Raw genomic sequence first — 18,790 nt, 5'->3', positions numbered from 1 at the left:
CACACCATAAGCACACATCTACACAAATTTCATTCTATTCTTCCCACATTCCCATCAACTCCCCCAATTCTACGACTCACCTACACACTAGGGGTAATTTACAGTAGCCAATTAACCTACCAACCTGCACATCTTTGGGATGTGGGAGGAAACCAGAGCACCCACTTCCCATGTAATCAAAAGGACGACGTGCAAACTCCACGCAACCAGCGCCAGAGGTCAGGATTGAGATCAGGTCACTGGAGCCGTGAGGCAGAAGCTCTATTAGTTGCACCACTGATCCTTTAATGCAATCACCCCAAGTTGAAACAATGTTTGTAGAAAGTTCCAAAAAGCACACACTTTATTTGAGCTCTGATGCCTCATGGGTACAAGTCTTCATATTCTGTATATAATGTTCCAGTGTACTAATCTACTGAGTACCCATATCCTACACCCATGAACAGGGGGAATGTGGGGAGAATAAAATAGGATTCATATAGGATAAGTATAAGTGGTATCTTGATGGTTGGTGCAGACTCAGTGGGCCAAAGGGCCTGTTTCCTGCTGTGTGACTGCGGCACCATCATGAAGAAATGTAATCAGTGTACTGAGAAACATAAATATTGTCTGCATGGAGATGGTGCACCCCAATATAAGTTGATGAATAAAAGAGGAGAGGCAACCAGCAAAAGAGTGGATAGGGGATGAACAATGGATAAAAATCTGGAAAAGGAGCAAAGCAGGAGGTCTAAAACTATGCAACATTATACTCACTTTATCGGTTAGTGCTGAGTTACATCCAGGCTGAGCCAAAAGGAGTTTAACAAGCTCCACATGACCATGCTCACTCGCACACATAAGGGCTGTAGATCCATCAGTATCTTGGATATTCACATCGGCCCCACTGTTCAGGAGAGCTTTGACCATGTCAATCCTTCCGTGACTGACAGCCAGCATTAGTGCTGTCTGCCCTGCCTGGGAAAAAAATGTTTGGTTGTTAATACTTTTAAAAGGCATACGTAGGGCATGAATTCAAATAGTTACATTACTCCAGTGCTTAAGGACCGATGCCAAATGCCCCTTGAGAAGTCTATTGAGTCTCACTCTGGGACAACAAGGGAAAATCATGGAGCCAAAGCCATCTACCCAGGAATGAGAGTAACATGAATTGCTTAGCAATTCAGTCTTTCTTTAACATGGCCAATTTAACACAATTGTACTGAATGTATTGGCCACTTTCTTATCAGTACACCAGACTAGCTTATTTTAATCTCTGCATCTACTCTATTACAGTCAGAAGACTTCTGACAAATCTTTGGCTCCTGGACAGTTTTTGAATGCCTAAGGAGTTGAGGACCCTGTGGTTTGCACGAGGTGGGGAGTGGAGGTCAGGGTTTTTTCTTCTCTCTTTTGGTCTTTTCCCAGAGTTCTTTACTGCTTATCAGCCTGGATTTCCCTCAGGTTTTTTTTAATCCCCGCCAGAATACTATGCAACAGAGGAGGGGAAGGAATGGAGCTAATGTAGTCAATGCTGCAGGCTCCAAGAGTGTGGGGCAGGTTTGATGGAATAACTCATCTTTTCACAATTGTCACTTGCATATTTCTGTTTTTTTTTGTTTAATCTATAGCTAAAGCCAGAGCTTTGATTTAATATCAAGTTCTTCTCATCAGTAACTGTTACTAGTTCCACCGAGTTCCCAATTTGCCAGAAGCCCATGCTTACCAGAGCAACAAACTTAGTTTTCTCATGTCAAAGAATGACAGTGATGGAGTGGCTTCAGCACATGAGGGAAACAACAGACCCTCATTGGGCACAGCCTGTAACCATATGCTCAGTGCGAACCGACTAATCTGATTAACTGGTTTGAAGACCTGCGCAACTTTGGACCAGTATTCAGCAGTTAGAATTCAATACATGTTGTCAGTTGGGCAATTTTGAGTCCTTCCCAAATTTTAATGTCTCCTGGCACCGTGACTGCAGTCAAGAGGTTGTAAGAAAATCCCTTTTGGCTTTTACTTGTCTTATTCAGATGAATCATAAAGATATGGGTGACTCTGTGAATGTCTTGCTTCCAATTCCTAATCCTTCCCTGTGGGGAGCATCTACCATCCTATTGCCATCTCTGTGCAGCTGAGGTTGGGGACTCAGAAATGTGAAGGATCACACACGCAGCCCAAAATAAATGGACAACTGCATCAAGCAACAAGTTGAATGAAGGACAGCACCTAGCTGACAGGATTTGCTTTCAAACATATATTCTTTACAGCAAACAGCAAAGCAAACAAAATATATTTATGGAGCCTATCTAATTAGAACAAGACATGGCATTAATCATGCTCATTTAAAACAGTGCAGCTTAGGGAACGGGGAATCCAATCATTCCTGAAGCACTACTACAAACTACTGGGACTGATTTCACACACAAGTTTGAGTCCAGGCATTCCCTTTGTAAGAAAGAGAGGTCTAGCTACATGCTGCAAAAAAAAACAATTTATCATCTCACGGCAAAAGATTGTACGAGGATGTTAGAATAATTAATTTTCTAGCCTTGAAAGAGGATAATTATTCTTTGTGAAAGAGAATTTGCCATAATACTGGTAGCAAATTCACTGCCACCTGGGAAAATATCCTCTGTCTTAAGATGTGATACATACATTATTGTGTAGGAGCTAGAAAAATAAAGGAATGACTTTTACTGAGAGCTGCAAGACATAACTTGTAAACTACTTCCATAAAAACAGATGGTGCAGGAAATACTCAGCAGGTCAGGCAGCATCAGTGTTAATGTTTCAAGTCCATGACCTTTCATCAGAACTGAAGACTGTAATTTACTTTGTTGGCAAATTTCTACAGGTGTAGTGGTTAAAATATAACCAATAGGATCTCCAATAAGGTTTGTACTTCTGACTTGTGTACTCAACCCCTTCACTTAACCAGCCTCTCTGGAGGGTAGAATTGCAGAATGTTAGAGTCATAGAGTCACACAGCATGGAAACGGGCCCTTCGGCCCAACTGGTCCATGCCGACCAAGATTCCCATCTAAGCTAGTCCAGTTTGCCTACACTTGGCCCATATCCCATGAAACCTTTCCTATCCATGTACTTTTCAAATGTTGTTAATTTACCTGCCTCAACCACTTCCTCTGGCAGTTCATTCCATATACTGACCACCCTCTGGGTGAAAAAGTTGCCCCTCAGGTTTCTATTAAATTTCCCCCCTCTCACCTTCAACCTTTGCCCTCTAGTTCTTGATTACGGTGCACATTGACCCCATCTATGCCCCTCATGATTTTACACACCTCCATAATTTCACCCCTCATTCTCCTATGCTCCAATGAAAACAGTCCCAACCTGCTCAATCTCTATCCAGAACTCAGTCCTTCAAGTCCCGGCGACATCCTCGTAAACCTCCTCTGCACTCTTTCCAACTTAATGGCATCTTTCCTACAGCAGGGTGACCAAAATTGAACACAATATTCCAAATGCAGCCTCACCTATGTCTTGTACAACTGCAACATAAAATCTCAACTTTTTTACTCAGTGTCCTGACTGATGAAGGCCAGCATGCCAAAAGCCTTCTTCTCCACCATCTACCTGCGACACCACTTTCAGGAAATCATGTACCTGTTCTCCTAGATCCCTTTGTTCTACAACACTCCCCCAGGCCCTATTGTTGACTGTGAATGTCCGACCCTGACTTGTCTTCCCAAAATGCAACACCTCGCACTTATACGAAGTTATATCCCAGAAAGTAGCAAGTAAGCCCAATGTGCCTCTCCTATATTCTTTGAAGTTTCTCTTCCAAAAATTACAATGGATTCTCCTTGCACTCTTTTATCTCAGCAGACATTTCCTGCCCTAACATTATTTATATATTTATATATATAACAGAAAAGATTTTCCCTTTATTCTTTTGAAAAATTATTCTTTTGAAAAGGACTTGAGTTCCAGTGAAGGGTCCTGGACTTGAAATGCTAATTCTGTTTGTCTCTCCAGAGATTCTGGTTGACCTGTTGAGCATTTCCAGCATTTTCTGTTTTAATTTCAGATTTCCAACATATGCAATTTTTTTTAGATTTTCATTTTTTGAAATAAATTTCCACAGTTTGAGTACCATGCCATTAATTGATGGAAATGGTTCTACCCTATTTATTTAATCTTAATTTGAACACCTCCATGAGACTGCGCCTTCATCTTATTTGCTCTATTTGGAAGGGCCCAGGACTTTCCATCTCCCAATAAAATGAATGTTCTCTCTTGTATCATCTTTGGGGTTGAAACTTAAAGATAGTATAATGGAGACGCTGAATTATTTTACCCGGGCAGTACAGGAGCCTTCCCCAGGATATGCAAGGTGCTCTCACTTAAATAACTATGTGCCTCCTCTGTAATTTGCCTAATGCACAAAGTATACAGAGCAGAATTTGTTGCGAGCTTGGACACAGGCGGTTAGGTTTTTGGGTACTTTTCAGTTTATGGAGGCTGGTCTGCAGTGTATTGGGACAGTGAAGTCTAGTGGTAAGATAGTCATTGAAGGGGGCTTCCAGGAAATGGTTGAAGCAGGTTGGAGGTGGGTCATATTGCAGAGGTGGAAATAGGTGGGAATGTATCCTTGGGAGCTCACGTTGTAGACAAAAATAATATCAAGGTTATGATTGGTCTGGTTCATCCTCAGTGACCAGGGAATACAGTTTGTGGATGGGACAAGACAATGGATTTGACCTTCCCAATATTTAGTTGGGAGGAAATTTCAGCTCATCCAGTACTGGATATTGGACAAGCTGTCATGCAGTTTAAAAAGAGTAGAGGGGTTGAGCGAGATGGTAGTGAGGTGGGGTATTGAGGTGAAACTTATGTTGTGTTTTCAGACAATATGCCCAAGGAGTTGGATGTAGATCAGAAATAGGAGAGACTAACAACAAGTTTGTAGGATACTAACAGTTGTGCTGGCTTCTACCAAATGCATTTAATATCTCAAAATTCAAAGTATAATAGGATTATGCTTTGAAAGCAAACTAAATGTAATTTTATGAGACTAATATTAGAGAGCAGCACATGACATCTCTACTGCCTAATCAGAAGACTGGTATTAATTGAGAGCAGAATTCCAACTCTTTGTGAATTGTCTCCAAGGAATAGAAATTTATAAGATATTGTCCCAAAACTGGATCCATGTTCGAGAAGTATTATTAACCAGTAATATGCAAAGGCTGAGCAATATTCAACGCCTCTGCACTTTGTATATAAAGACTGGAATGCTTATTTAACTCTCTACCATTTTTTAATATTATTTTAAAAACATAATTCATTCCGGTGGTGTGGATATTTCTGCCAAACTAACATTTATGTTGCCTGACCTTGGATTTGTTCAGCTGGCAGGTCATCGTACTGCAGTCCAAATGCTAGGCAAATATATAATTGTGTAACTCAGTGAACGTGGAGTTAATAACTTCCTGTGCATCAGGCCACTGGAGGCCACCAGTTTGGCTGGTACTGTCAAACTATCAAAGCTTTGGTGACATACTGCAAGGAAACATGCAGATATTCTAAATGTAATATCTAGTATCTAAACGTAGATATTACATTTTGCAGCCTCAATAGGCCTCAACAAGGAGGGTGGATGTTTAGATTATGGGACAAACGATGGTCAAAATGGTGTTGCAACACGAATTTCACTCTAATTAATGCCAATCACCAAGAAGGTTGTTCATCATCTGTGCCTTGTGGGGGGTGAAGAGGCTTTGATAACTCATTGTACTTGAACCCACAAGTCACTCTGCTCTGTTTTTAATTTTAAATTCAATAATGGATATATTCACTTATTCCTCTCAAAAATCTATTATATTTCCTCACATTATTATCTGAAGCCCATTCATCTAACCAATGTAATAATCTGTCAGTGTTCTCCTGATGACTCGCCTGGCTGTGAAAAGATAGCTTTAGTGGAAGCTAGCTTCAGGAATCACACATGCCAAGTCCCAAGTATGCAACATCTGCCACATGTCACATCTAATGTTACTCATATATTGTGATAAAATATTAGTTTTCTTTCTGAAATATCTAACGTGCTTTTGAACATGATCTGCTTCACTGTAGACATAAGAAGCCCATTTCGTAAGGTTACAGCTTGCTCACCAGAAAGGCTGTGTCTGTTGATCGACTTCCGCCAATTTATTTTGAATTTACCTCCTTTCAGGCTCTGGACCAGCCGAAACAGATCATCGTGATCTATGGTTCCTTTAGAATCCCCAGAGGCAATAATCTTTTCACCTCTAAATTTCTTTCAATAAAACCTACCCTATTTCCATGACCAGTCTTTACAAGCAATATCTCCAACTCCTCAGTTCTTCCTAACTGCTCTTTTCTGTATTCTCTCCAGTAGTTCCCACCTCCTTTTTCAATGCTGAGTTGACCAGTTCCTGCATACAGGATTCCAACTGTGGCTGCACTAATGGTTAATAAAGTAGGATTACTTCACTTATTTTCTTCAATGTGGGCCTTTTAATACATCCCACAAAATAGTTTCATTCACTGAGGACTGATGTAATGGCTGCAGCATTTTCTCCATCAAAACCCTTCACGTTCATTAAACATGCCATTCCAAGGTACTCTTTTTACCCTATCAACGAAAGAAAACACCTGGGGCCAATGAAGTGAATGATGCATTGATTCACTGCACCACAGTCCATTACCTGACTGGCTTGAACATTGACATTGCCCAAACGAAGAAGTTGCATAACCACCGCCACCTCCTCATCGGTTTCAGCAGAAGCCAGCGAAGCTAGCATGGTGGCAGTGTATCCCGCCTTGTTCTGATGGTCTACGTTGCACATATCTAATCAGCAACAAGAAATCTCAAGATAAGATCAACATATTCATCAGCAAGCAAGTTCCTCTTTTCATCATCTTAAAAGAGTGCGAGGCTTTACTCAATGTAAATTTGCATGGAATCTGTGGCTTTGTTCCCAGTGACTGGGTGGCAAAATACACAACATGGTGCTGAATAAGGAAAGTGTCAGATGCGTTTCCTCAGTTTTACTGAGCTAACTAAGCTCAGCTGGGGCTGACTAGTTGACTATTGGAACTACCGGTTGTGCGTTGTCCCCATGTGACATCCAAACATTCCCATTTGTCATTGCATCTTTTAGATAAATGACCAAGAATGAGGTCCTTGATTGATTCAATCACTGGAGCAAGGTCCCTAAATCACAATGTTAGGAATGGTAATAGGCTTTTAGGCCTCTGTACCCATTTGTCATTCAATTGGATCATGGCTGATTTTAACTTCATTTATCTACCCTTTTTTTGACATAACGAAGATCTATTAATCTCATTTCTGAAGTTGTCCATGGACATCGCCTCAATGGCATTTTTAGGGGAAAGAGTGTTCCAGATTTCTACTACTATCTCCAGGGAGACAAAGTTGTTTCTATACTTTAGCCCCTCAAAATAGAAGTCTCTCTTGGTACCTGTGTCCAGGAGGAGTTTCACAATGTGGAAGTTGGAGTGGGAGACACTGTAATGGAGGGCAGTGTTCTGATTGTCATCTGCTAAGTTCACAATAAAGTGAAGTAGTTCTGGCGACATTTCTTGGAGTTCTTGGAGAAAGGCTTGAACTCTGTCAGAAGCTGCAGATTTCTGACTGGAAATCCTGAACCATTCCCACTGAACTGTGTTCAAATTCTGCATCTGCAGAAACAGGACACTGAATAAAACATTGTTATAACAAAAGAAATGTTTTCTGTATTATTGAACACTGATCTTATCTTTGCAAATTCCTTCCCCTCTCTCCAGAAGGAGTTGAAGATGTGGCCCTCTACAAAGGATCATAAAGGCCATGTCTTTCAGTGAGGGGCCTTCTTGCCCCTGAAATGGAAGGTTTTCTGTTCACATCCTGCTGCAGAGACAACGTCCAACATCACTTCAACATGGTACTGAGGGAATGCTACTGCAGGTGACTGTCTTTTGAAGAAACATTAAATTAAGACCCTGTCTGCTCTTCAGGCATTCCAAGAAATTCCATGACATAATTTGAAAAAGGGCAAGGTCTTGGCCAACACCTTATCTGTCAATTGAAAGATGTACAGGCCATTTACATCATTACTGATTGTGAGACCTAGTTATGACAAATAAGCTGCTAAATATACTTTCGTTATGAATCAAAATTACACCACTGTCAATATAAATCAAGTTCATACTTTGTATTCATTCTTGGGATGTAACTAATGCATACAAGGCCATATTTATTGATAATCATGGCATTTGGAAGACAGTGGTCCAACAGAACGTCAGAGGACATTAACCTTCAGCATGTGTTTAGTGCTTCCAGTGATCAGCAAACCAGTCACTTGACCTCGATACCCACTTTTGCCTGGAACATGTTCTTTTGCAAAATTTTACACCTGGAAACCAGCTCCACACTGACAAGGGAGGGCCAGTGTAATGCAGCGCCTTAATGATTAAAACTTACAAGTTCTATCTTCAGCATTACTTTGAGAGCCAAACACAACCAACCCCAGCTACCTCCCAAAACTGACTCTGGAAAAGTAAGAAAATAGTATTTTTAATTTATTATAAAAACTGTGAAAAAAAATTACAAAAAAAATTTTTCATGGTCAGAAACACTAAATGCTTGGATATCTAGAAAGGTTTGTGTTCCTTGACTTGAATTGCATGCAAAGTACAACAGCAGGTCAGGTCCGAGAGTGATGATCAACTCTTTGCAAGTTTGAAACTTGTGGTTTGAAACTTGTACTGTGGTTGCAAAGTAAGGGGCGGGGGGGGGGGGGGGTGAAGAGGGTAATTAATCACAGTTCTGAGCAGAATTCTTGGGTGTTAAATGGGAAATTCGAGTTGCCATGTTTCGTTAGAGTCACATGTAGAACAGAGGTGGGAAGGTTATTGTCCTTAAAGGGCAACATTAAAACAGTTGCAATTTGACAATAATCCATCAATTCTCATTTTTTAACTGTCATCCAAGTACCATCAAGACTCACTGTATTCAGTTTTGCAAGCTACTATCTATGTTTTAATGCCTCAATACCTGGGTCAATACCACAAGCACCACACTGCCAACAAATATCTCTATTTATATAGCACCTTCAGTGAAGCAAATATCCCAAGGCACTTCCCAGGATTTTTCTCAGAGAAATGTTAATGCTGAGCCATTAAGGAGATAATAATACAGGGTTTGGTCAAAGAGGTAGATTTTAAGAGGTGCCCCAAAAAAAGAGAGCAGCAACAGGCAAGGTGGTTTACAGAGAATAGAATGAGACAGCAAGGAGTAATAGTAATAATCAGGTTTAAAGATATCAAAGGCATTAAACAGTTTGTAATATCACAGCTTAGCCTAATTCTGTTCTCTTTCAAAATCCACAATTTCTGCTCTGGATCAAACAGGAACCATGAATCCTCTTTCTCCTCCTCACTAATCTAAGAACATTGAGTCTGATTTTTGTAACATTCCTGCTTGATATAGCTTATAATCTATGACTTAAATCACTTTTGCCTTTGTCTTGAGAGAACTGTCTGTGCCACAGGTTCCTTCCATATGGATCATGTAGGGCCAGTGGTCATACCAAGATAATTTTTTTGGCCACCAAATGATCAGGTAGGCTGATTTACTTTATCTGACATGCTCCCAATGGAGTTGTCACACACAATGTGCATGCCAAGAACAAATGGCATTCAAACCTCTTCAGTTCAGTACAAAGGCATAACAACCCAAATCAGGGATCAAACCTGGAGCCTTTGTAGGGCGGATTACCACAATGGATAATGAACCATCATCTCATCATTCTCAGCAACAAAGTTCAACCATTAGTAAAATATTTAATGCATCCTGCTTTGAACTCTACACGAAGTATTGACTCAAGCAGTTAAAATTAAAACAGGAAAAGTACCATACCACGCCTTTGTCATTTGTGGTTCCCAACTCGCTGAGGTGATCCTTTAGGTTTTGACAAGCCGAGAAAAAGCTTGGCTTCCATTCATGGCTGCAAGGAGCAAGACAAACTAAATTGTATTAATTACACTGGAGTGGGCTCAGGATCTGGAAACTTTACGCAAACAAACAGGTATAATGGTCAGATATTTGATGTACATCATAGTTAAAAGTTTACCTTTTATTACACATTGGTTAGTGTGAGTTATACATTGGGAGCATGTCAGATAAAGTAAATCTGCCCACCTGGTCTTTTGGTGGCCAACAAATTTATCTTGGGCTAGAATGGGTCATTCTGTAGTGATCTGACACATTGCAAAATTCCACAATAGATCAGGACAGGAGATTCTTTCATCCGGTTACGATATCAGAATTTTCAAAAAACTGTTCTGAACATGCTGACATCCTCCTTTTTGGGAAACCTCAACATTTATCTTTCCCAGGTAAAAGTGGGGCAAATGAAGGTAAGTGGCTGTTCTGAATTATAGACCATTGCAGGTGAGTGACGAGGGTGTTTACTCTGGAATGTGCAATGCCTGTGGCGCAGTTCACGGGATGTTGCATTTGAGGATGCATTCACCCATCGTGACTACAGGTGAAATCATCGAATGTTGAGCAGCACTGTATCCAGTCCTAGGGATCTTTCTCCTGACACTGACATCCACAACTATCTCTTTCCACAGCCACCTTAGCACGAAATGAAGGGACACCTTGTACTCAATGACTAGAGGATTTCACCCAACCTCCAGTCCTATGCCAGAATATCAGCATGCCTGTTCCCATGCATATCCTGTCATCTCTTCCAGCAAATGCAAAGACCTCAGGGAACTGTTCCAAGGCCAAGAAAATGAACAGCAGGCAATTCCATTTGTATAAGAACTGTTAGGATCTCTGTTTTCAGAACCCTTATTTTCTGCAGCAGGATATGGATGGCACATTACTCTGTACCCTAAGTTTTAAAATCTTGCAAATGTATTCTTAAATCTTTCAGAGGTAGGTTGGGTGGTAATCTTGTGTCTCATAGAACCACACTAATACCGAGGTGCCAGGAGCCTGGCCTGGTGGGCTGGATCTGTAACTTATAACCGAACGTTAGCCTCTTCCCGTCGGGTCCCAGCCAGATCTCTCCTTTATCAGCAATTCTGTTAGCCTTGTCTGAACCCCTCCTCACTATCCAGCCACTCATAGTGCTCCAGCAAAAAAAAATTTAAAAATCGTTTGACAGGAAAAGAGAGAGATAGAAGTAGAAAAGTGGAATTGAACCAATAGGAAAGGAATGAAAAGAAACCAAGCTGTCAAACAGAAAATGTGGGATAATATAAAGGGAGAGGAAATGTCCATCAAACCTCTCAACTATGTTACAATTCCATAAGAGCATGACTGATCTGTACCCATTCCATATCTCTCCATGGCCTTGGCTAACAAAAAATTGTTGATTTTAGTCTAAGATGTCAGTTGAGCCAACTCTGCAGCTTTTGGGGAAAGGAGTTTGATCAGTAATACACACTCTCTCCTATTTTTCAGGTTACCCATGACTCATCACTGACCACTCTCTGGGCAGGAGTTTATCACTGATTCAGTGCTATTACTTTATTACTGATAATCCCTCTCTCATGGTTAACAACTGATATAATGGACCACTTTAACTTGCTCATGGCCTGGTTGCTAATATTGAACCTGCAATTAAAAGCAAGTGTCTGTTCTGGGAACAGTCACATTTGTAAACAGCCTAAGGCAGACACCATTTATAACCTACACAAATTGCATTTAGAAATGTAATGCAAATTATCCATGTTTGCAAGTGGGAAGGGGAAAGGACAAGAGTCCAATAAAGCAGCTGAGGAACAAAATTTGCCAGTTATTTGCATGGTCTGAACTATTTGTGTACGGGGGAACCCTTACCACTCAATATCTAATTCAGTAATGTAATGTTGGCATGTAACAGGAGTAAAACATGCGTGATCTAAACCTGACTGACTCTATTGTTGTCCTTTATTCTACTTCTCCCCATTTTTCCAGGAAGTTGGATGGCTTTCATTCTGATTTTTTCCTGCCAAGAATGCCCACTAGCTCTCCATTAATAGACTTGTGCCCCCACCCTGTGATCATTAGAATTAATGCATGGAAACTGAGATTGAGATGTGCATTCCACACATACATCAGGTAGAACTAAAGTGAGGCAACTTGCTGGGGCTCAGGCCCTATCTCATCCATTTGTTTGTTGTATTTAATAGTTTTTAATCAAATTTGATCATCACAAGTGTCAGAACAATTACTGTACCTTTTAGTGCAGTGTTGCATAATGGTGACTGTAGCATCCCTTGCTGATGGCTGGATTTCTTCATATCCTGTTCTCTCTGTATCCTTCGATAATTCTGCTTTGACGTCAGTATGTTGGATCTGATTTTCTGTGTTGACACCATCCTTATCTGAGTCACTGTCCGAACCTCCTTCTGACGAGTTGGATTCTTCACTTGACGTGGTTTCATAACTTCAAAACAAAAATCTTTGTTCAAGAATTTTTGCACATCGCAGGTCTTGAATGACCAGAAAACATTATTTAACTTTATTTAATGCTCACCCGCCATTTACCCCAATAAACTGAAGATTTTTTTTGGCTGAAGCACCACTTGATTTGACATTTCCACTGTTCTTTTTCATAATAGATTTAAGAGATGTGGACTGAAGCACAGCTATAGATTAAATAAAGAAAAAATATCACTTGGTAATGGCTGTAGTTGTATTTCACAACCAAATTAATCATTTTACTTGGTCTTAAAGGGGTCAGACCTGCATCACTGATGCACATTTCTGGCTGGAGATCAGTCCTGAGGTCCAAAGGTTCAGAGGATGATGGCACTGGCTCTGCACGATGCACAGTTTTGACTTCTGAAATACAATACAACCACTTCAAGAGAAACTCAAGGATCAAAAGCCTTTGAGAAGCACTGGTCACATTTATGAACTGCAGGCAGACTTGTAACAAATATTTTAGGGTTTGAACAGTTTTGTTTTTTATCCCCCCCCCTCACCTTTTTCCTCCTCCACTTCCCCACTCCCTCGACCTCTCTCATGATTAATTCAGCCAACTAAAGTCGTGCTGGATTAAAATGCTCTAATTTATAATGCAGATTAATCCATATATTTGAGTACCCCTAGGGGAAAAAGAGACGTCTTAGGAGGCACCAAATTCAATACCATTTTATGCTGAATTACTTATCCTTTCTAGGCTGGCAGTTAAGGTGTTTAATTTTGGCCGTAACACTCAAAGCAAGTAGAAACTCACCCAACTGTACAAGACATCGCTAATACCACATTTGGAGTATTGCGTGCAGTTCTGGTCACCATGCTATAGGAAAGATGTTATTAAGTTAGAGAAGATGCAGGAAAAAGTTGATAAGGATGTTGCCAGGACTGGATGGTTAGAGATACAAGGAGAGTCTGGATAGGCTGGGGCTGTTTCCCCTGGAGCAAAGGAGGCTGAGGGGCATGGATAAGGTGGATGGTCACAGTCTTTTTCCCAGGGTAGGGGAATCTAAAACTAGAGGGCATAGGTTTAAGGTGAGAGGGGAAAGATTTAAAGAGGACTTGAGGGGCAACCTTTTCACAGAGGGTGGTGGGTGTTATGTTTGTTCTTCATCACGAGACAAACTTGGCGTGGGTTTAACATCTGAACATTTCTTGAAAAAAAACAAAACAACAACAGGCTGCAACAGCTTGCAACCAACAGGCTGGCTGGCTTTTCCCGCTCTCTCCAGCCACTTCCTGTTTCCCCATGTGACCCCTTGCATTGCCTACTGGGAACTGTAGTTCTTTATTATAACTACATAACAACACATAATAACATCAAATGGACCACACAGAGTCCTCAGGCAAAGCTAAAGGCTGAGGGGTCTGCTTCTTAATTAGTAACTTGTGGTGCTCGGATGTGACAGTCCTGGCGAGCTCCTGCTCACCCAGCCTGGAATATCTAACGGTGAAGTGTCGACCATTCTATCTGTCAAGGGAGTTCACTTCAGCTATCCTGATGGCAGTCTACATCCCACCACAGACGGACATGAAGCCTGCACTCAATGAGCTATACTCCGTGGTCAACAACCTTGAGACAGGATACCCTGAGGCCTTCTTCATCATCGCAGGGGACTTCAATCAGGCCAACCTCAAGAGTGTGTTACCAAAATACTATCGATACATCTCGTGCTCCACCAGGACGCCAACACCCTTGACCACTGCTATACAACCATCAAAGATGCCTTCCGAGCCACCCCTCATCCTCACTTTGGGAAATCAGACCACCAGGCTGTGCTCCTTCTCCCTGAATACAAACTGAAACGGGAGGATCTGGTACGGAGAGTCGTGCAGTGCTGGTCTGAGGAAGCAGGTGTGCTCCTACGTGACTGCTTTGAGACAGTGGACTGGTCTATGTTCAAAGACTCAGCTGCCAGCCTTGATGAATATGCCACCACCATCACAGACTTTATCAGCAAGTGTGTGGAGGACTGTGTACCAAAGAAGACAATACAGGTGTTCCCAAACAGGAAACCATGGATGAACCAGGATATCCACTCCCTACTGAAGGAGAGGACTGCTGCACACAAATCTGGTGATCATGATCTGTACAAGAAATCGAAGTATGACCTTCAGAAAGCTATCAGGGATGCCAAGAGGCAATACCAACTCAAAATAGAGTCCCTGACCAGCTGCCAGTTATGGCGGGGCTTACATGCCATAACAGGCTACAAGACGAAGTCAGGCTGCATAGCTAACAACAGCGCATCCCTTCCTGATGAACTTAACGCATTCTATGCGCGTTTTGAACAAAAAGGAAGTGGATTGTCACCATCCACCCTGACAGCCACCAACGCAGCTGAACCTGTGATCACAGTGGAGGACGTAAAATCAGTCTTCCGGAGAGTGAACACGAGGAAAGCACCTGGCCCAGATGGTGTCCCAGGCCGCGTGCTCAGATCTTGTGCTGATCAGCTGGCAGAAGTATTTGCGGACATATTTAACCTCTCCCTGCTTCAATCTCAGGTTCCCACCTGTTTTAAGAAGGCCACTATCATCCCGGTACTAAAGAAAACCAGGGTAACATGCCTCAATGACTACCGACCAGTGGCTCTGACATCCACCACCATGAAGTGCTTTGAGAGGTTGATCATGGCACGCATCAACTCCAGCCTATCAGACAACCTGGACCCATTGCAATTTGCCTATCGGCCAAACAGGTCTACAGCGGATGCCATCTCCCTGGCCCTACACTCAGCTCTAGAGCATCTGGACAGTAAAGACACATACGTTAGACTATTGTTTATTGACTACAGCTCTGCCTTCAATACTATAATTCCAAGCAAGCTTGTCACCAAACTCCAAGATCTAGGACTCAACACCTCCCTCCATAACTGGATCCTTGACTTTCTAACAAACAAACCGCAATCAGTGAGGATAGGCAGCAATACCTCCGGCACGATTATTCTCAACACTGGTGCCCCACAAGGCTGCGTCCTCAGCCCTCTACTCTACTCTACTCCCTATGCAATCATTGACTGTGTGGCCAGATTCTGCTCTAACTCCATCTACAAGTTTGCAGGTGATACCACCATTGTAGGCCGTATCTCAAACAGCGATGAGTCAGAGTACAGGAAGGAGATAGAGAGCTTAGTGGAATGGTGTCATGACAACAACCTTTCCCTCAATGTCAACAAAACAGAAGAGCTGGTCATTGACTTCAAGAAAGGGGATGGTGTACATGCACCTGTCTACATTAATGGTGCTGAGGTCGAGAGGGTTGACAGCTTCAAGTTCCTGGGAGTGAACATCACCAACAGCCTGTCCTGGACAAATCACGTAGATGCCACAGCCAAGAAAGCTCACCAGCGCCTCTACTTTCTCAGGAGGCTAAAGAAATTTGGTTTGTCCCCTTTGACTCTCACCAACTTTTACCGATGCACTATAGAAAGCATCCTATCTGGATGTATTACAGCTTGGTAAGGCAACTACTCTGCCCAGGACCGCAAGAAGCCGCAGAGAGTTGTGGACACAGCCCAGCGCATTACGGACACCAGCCTCCCCTCCTTGGACTCTGTCTTTACCTCTCATTGCCTTGGTGTAGCAACCAGCTTAATCAAAGACCCCACCCACCCAGGACATCCTCTCTTCTCTCCTCTTCCATCGGGTAGAAGATATAGGAGCCTGAGGGCACGTACCACCAGACTTAGGGACAGCTTCTACCCCACTGTGATAAGACTATTGAACAGTTCCCTTATACAATGAGATGGACTATGACCTCACGATCTACCTTGTTGTGACCTTGCACCTTATTGCACTGCTCTTTCTCTGTAGCTATGACACTTTACTCTGTACTGTTATTGTTTTTACCTGTACTACATCAATGGACTCTGTACTAACTCAATGTAACTGCACTGTGTAATGAATTGACCTGTATGATCGGTTTGTATGACAAGCTTTTCACTGTACCTTGGTACAAGTGAAAATAATAAACCAATACCAGTACAGTGGGTATAAGGAATGAGCTGCCATATACCTACCACTCTGCCAGGGTGCTGGGTACATGAAGGGGTAGAGGCAGTAAAATTACAACATTTAAAAGACATTTGAACAGGTTCATGGGTAGGAAAGGTTGAGAGGGATATGGACCAAATGCAGGCAAAGGGCACCCAAGTCAACATAGACGAGTTATGCTAAAGGGTCTGTTTCCATGCTGTACTTGTGGCTCTAGTTTCCCATTCCCAATTGCTACATTGAGGAGGAAGAGAAGACTTGGTTACCATGTCCATTTTTCTTTAAACCACACATCCCTACTCCTTTCTTGTTCAGGTACTTAATTTTCCAGCTTGGGGTTTGTCCTTCTGGAAAAAAAAGCATCTCAGTTCTGCAGAAAGGTCACTGACCTGAAATATTGACTCAGTTACTCCCTCCACAGATACTAATCTGGCAAGTATTTCCAGTATTTTCTATTTTTATTTGTCTCAGAGATGGGATTAGAACTGTAAGACACTTATAGGCCAATTTTAAACTCTGCCTGCCAGGGACCAGGCCAACGGAGAGTTAAAATTTCCCCAACTATTGATTCCACACCAGGCTAGTCAGACAGGCAGGGAAATTGTTCTTTAATTACACAGGACCTGCAGCTTCATTTAATTTTCATCTTCCTTAGAGAAACAGCAAGAATGGTACAATGGCAAGCTTTTATGTTCCTTGGTTCAGATTCTCTCTAACTGCCCCCTTTAACCCAATGACCAGATGACCTCATTTTCAGCACATTCCCGGCCTCACTATATGAGATATTCGCCTTTGTCCTACTTATCCCTGCTCCACCCTCCCTGCAAGGACTTTACCTCTTTCCAAGACCTGAAACGTTAACTCTGTTTCTCCTTCGATCTTTGCTGCCTGCTGTGCTGAGTGCTTCCAGCATTTTCAAATATTAACTCTAAAGACGTCTACTTTAATGACAGTCAGTAACCAATGGTTTACTATCACATGCCCTAGGAACACATGTAGATCCACCAGACTGATATCATCTTGGTAAATTCACACGATGGAGAGTTCTCAACCTCACCAAACATCGAAAAACTTTCACTGTTTCCATCAGAAGATAATTTGTGAGAGGTGTGTAGAATTATGAGAAGACACTACAGGGTCAACAGACTTTTTACATTAGCGGATGAACACAGATACAAAATTAAATCCAGGATATTTAGAGCAAAGAGCAGGAGAAAAAAGATACACAGAGGGCTGTGGATAAGCCAGTTGGAATTAGTGAATGAAACAGAACCTTGTCAATATTTAATAGCTTGGAAACCTTTCCTTTATCCGAATGTCTGAGGGGAAATGTGTACTGGGCACTACTACTGTTGATATGAAGTTTAATCAATGGACAGGTTCTACCCAGTGGCACTGCTCATGAGGAGTTTAATTCATGGACTGCTTCTGTTCCTTTGTTGTGATTTCTACATCATTTCATTTAATCTAGCCTGGATTTAAATCATGTTTTCAGAAATAGAAGGTCATTATGCTAATCTATCTGTGCCCCAGCTGGTAGCAGGTCTGCTGTCCTTCACTTTTTCCAGATTCTCTGCTGCAACAAATCATTTTGACAGTTTAATTGTCAGCAAGGATACCAGATAGTCAAACTTAAGATAACTAAAGCAAATCTATGGTAAATAGATTCCTTGCTGAAACACAATATGTCTATTTTTCACCCGGGCTCTGCAACAATGTCATTTTTGTTAATATTTTCCAAAGTTGCTGTAATATACGATATCTTTAGCAAGCAAAGAGCAAAACAAAAAAGACTGCAGTGGTTGGAAATTTTAAATTAAAACCAAAAGTGCTGCAAAGACTCAACAGATCAGGCAGAATCCATGGAGAGAGAAACAGGATCAATGTTTCAGGTTGGTAACATTTCATCAGAACTAGATGATCCTCAGTGACAATCCCTGCTGATAGATAGCATCCTTTTAATCACTTTTGTTGATTTTTGCCTGAGTAAAGATGCATTGTGCCTTTAGGTTCTTATTTTATTGCAAATGAAACAATGAATAACAATATTGTACCATAGCAGTCTAACGTTGTAATGATTACCAGTATTGGGCATCACTAAGAATTGAGGAATGTGGTGGAGCAATGATGTGAAAGCTGGAAGCCTATTTGAGACTGAAGGAGGATTTGAACTGTGAATGAACTGAACTTGGACAATCTTCTCTGTACAAGTTCAGTTCAAGGTGGATTAAAAATGGAAGAACAGGCTTCCTTGACTCTTTGAAGCTGTTTCACAATTCAACTGGAACATGGATGATTCACTATATGAAATCCTTGTTCTTCCTTGAACCCTATCTTCCATGA

At 41.7% G+C, this 18,790-nt stretch overlaps 1 protein-coding gene across 6 annotated transcripts in view; it reads right to left on the bottom strand.

The window, feature by feature from the left end:
* LOC127568611 (KN motif and ankyrin repeat domain-containing protein 4-like) overlaps window positions 1-18,790 on the bottom strand; it is a 115,317-nt gene that overhangs the window by 6,731 nt on the left and 89,796 nt on the right. For all 6 annotated transcript variants that reach the window (XM_052012570.1, XM_052012571.1, XM_052012573.1 and 3 more), the window contains 7 exons: window positions 12,716-12,814; window positions 12,507-12,618; window positions 12,207-12,416; window positions 9,890-9,977; window positions 7,452-7,671; window positions 6,675-6,817; window positions 757-957 (listed from right to left, as the gene is read on the bottom strand). In XM_052012570.1, coding sequence (XP_051868530.1) covers window positions 757-957; window positions 6,675-6,817; window positions 7,452-7,671; window positions 9,890-9,977; window positions 12,207-12,416; window positions 12,507-12,618; window positions 12,716-12,814 — 1,073 coding nt within the window. The remainder of the gene's footprint in view (window positions 1-756; window positions 958-6,674; window positions 6,818-7,451; window positions 7,672-9,889; window positions 9,978-12,206; window positions 12,417-12,506; window positions 12,619-12,715; window positions 12,815-18,790) is intronic.

This window comes from Pristis pectinata, chromosome 3, assembly GCF_009764475.1.
Source record: "Pristis pectinata isolate sPriPec2 chromosome 3, sPriPec2.1.pri, whole genome shotgun sequence".
NCBI lineage: Eukaryota > Metazoa > Chordata > Chondrichthyes > Rhinopristiformes > Pristidae > Pristis > Pristis pectinata.
Note: the sequence above shows the minus strand (reverse complement) of the source record. Positions and strands in the feature narration are given on the sequence as shown.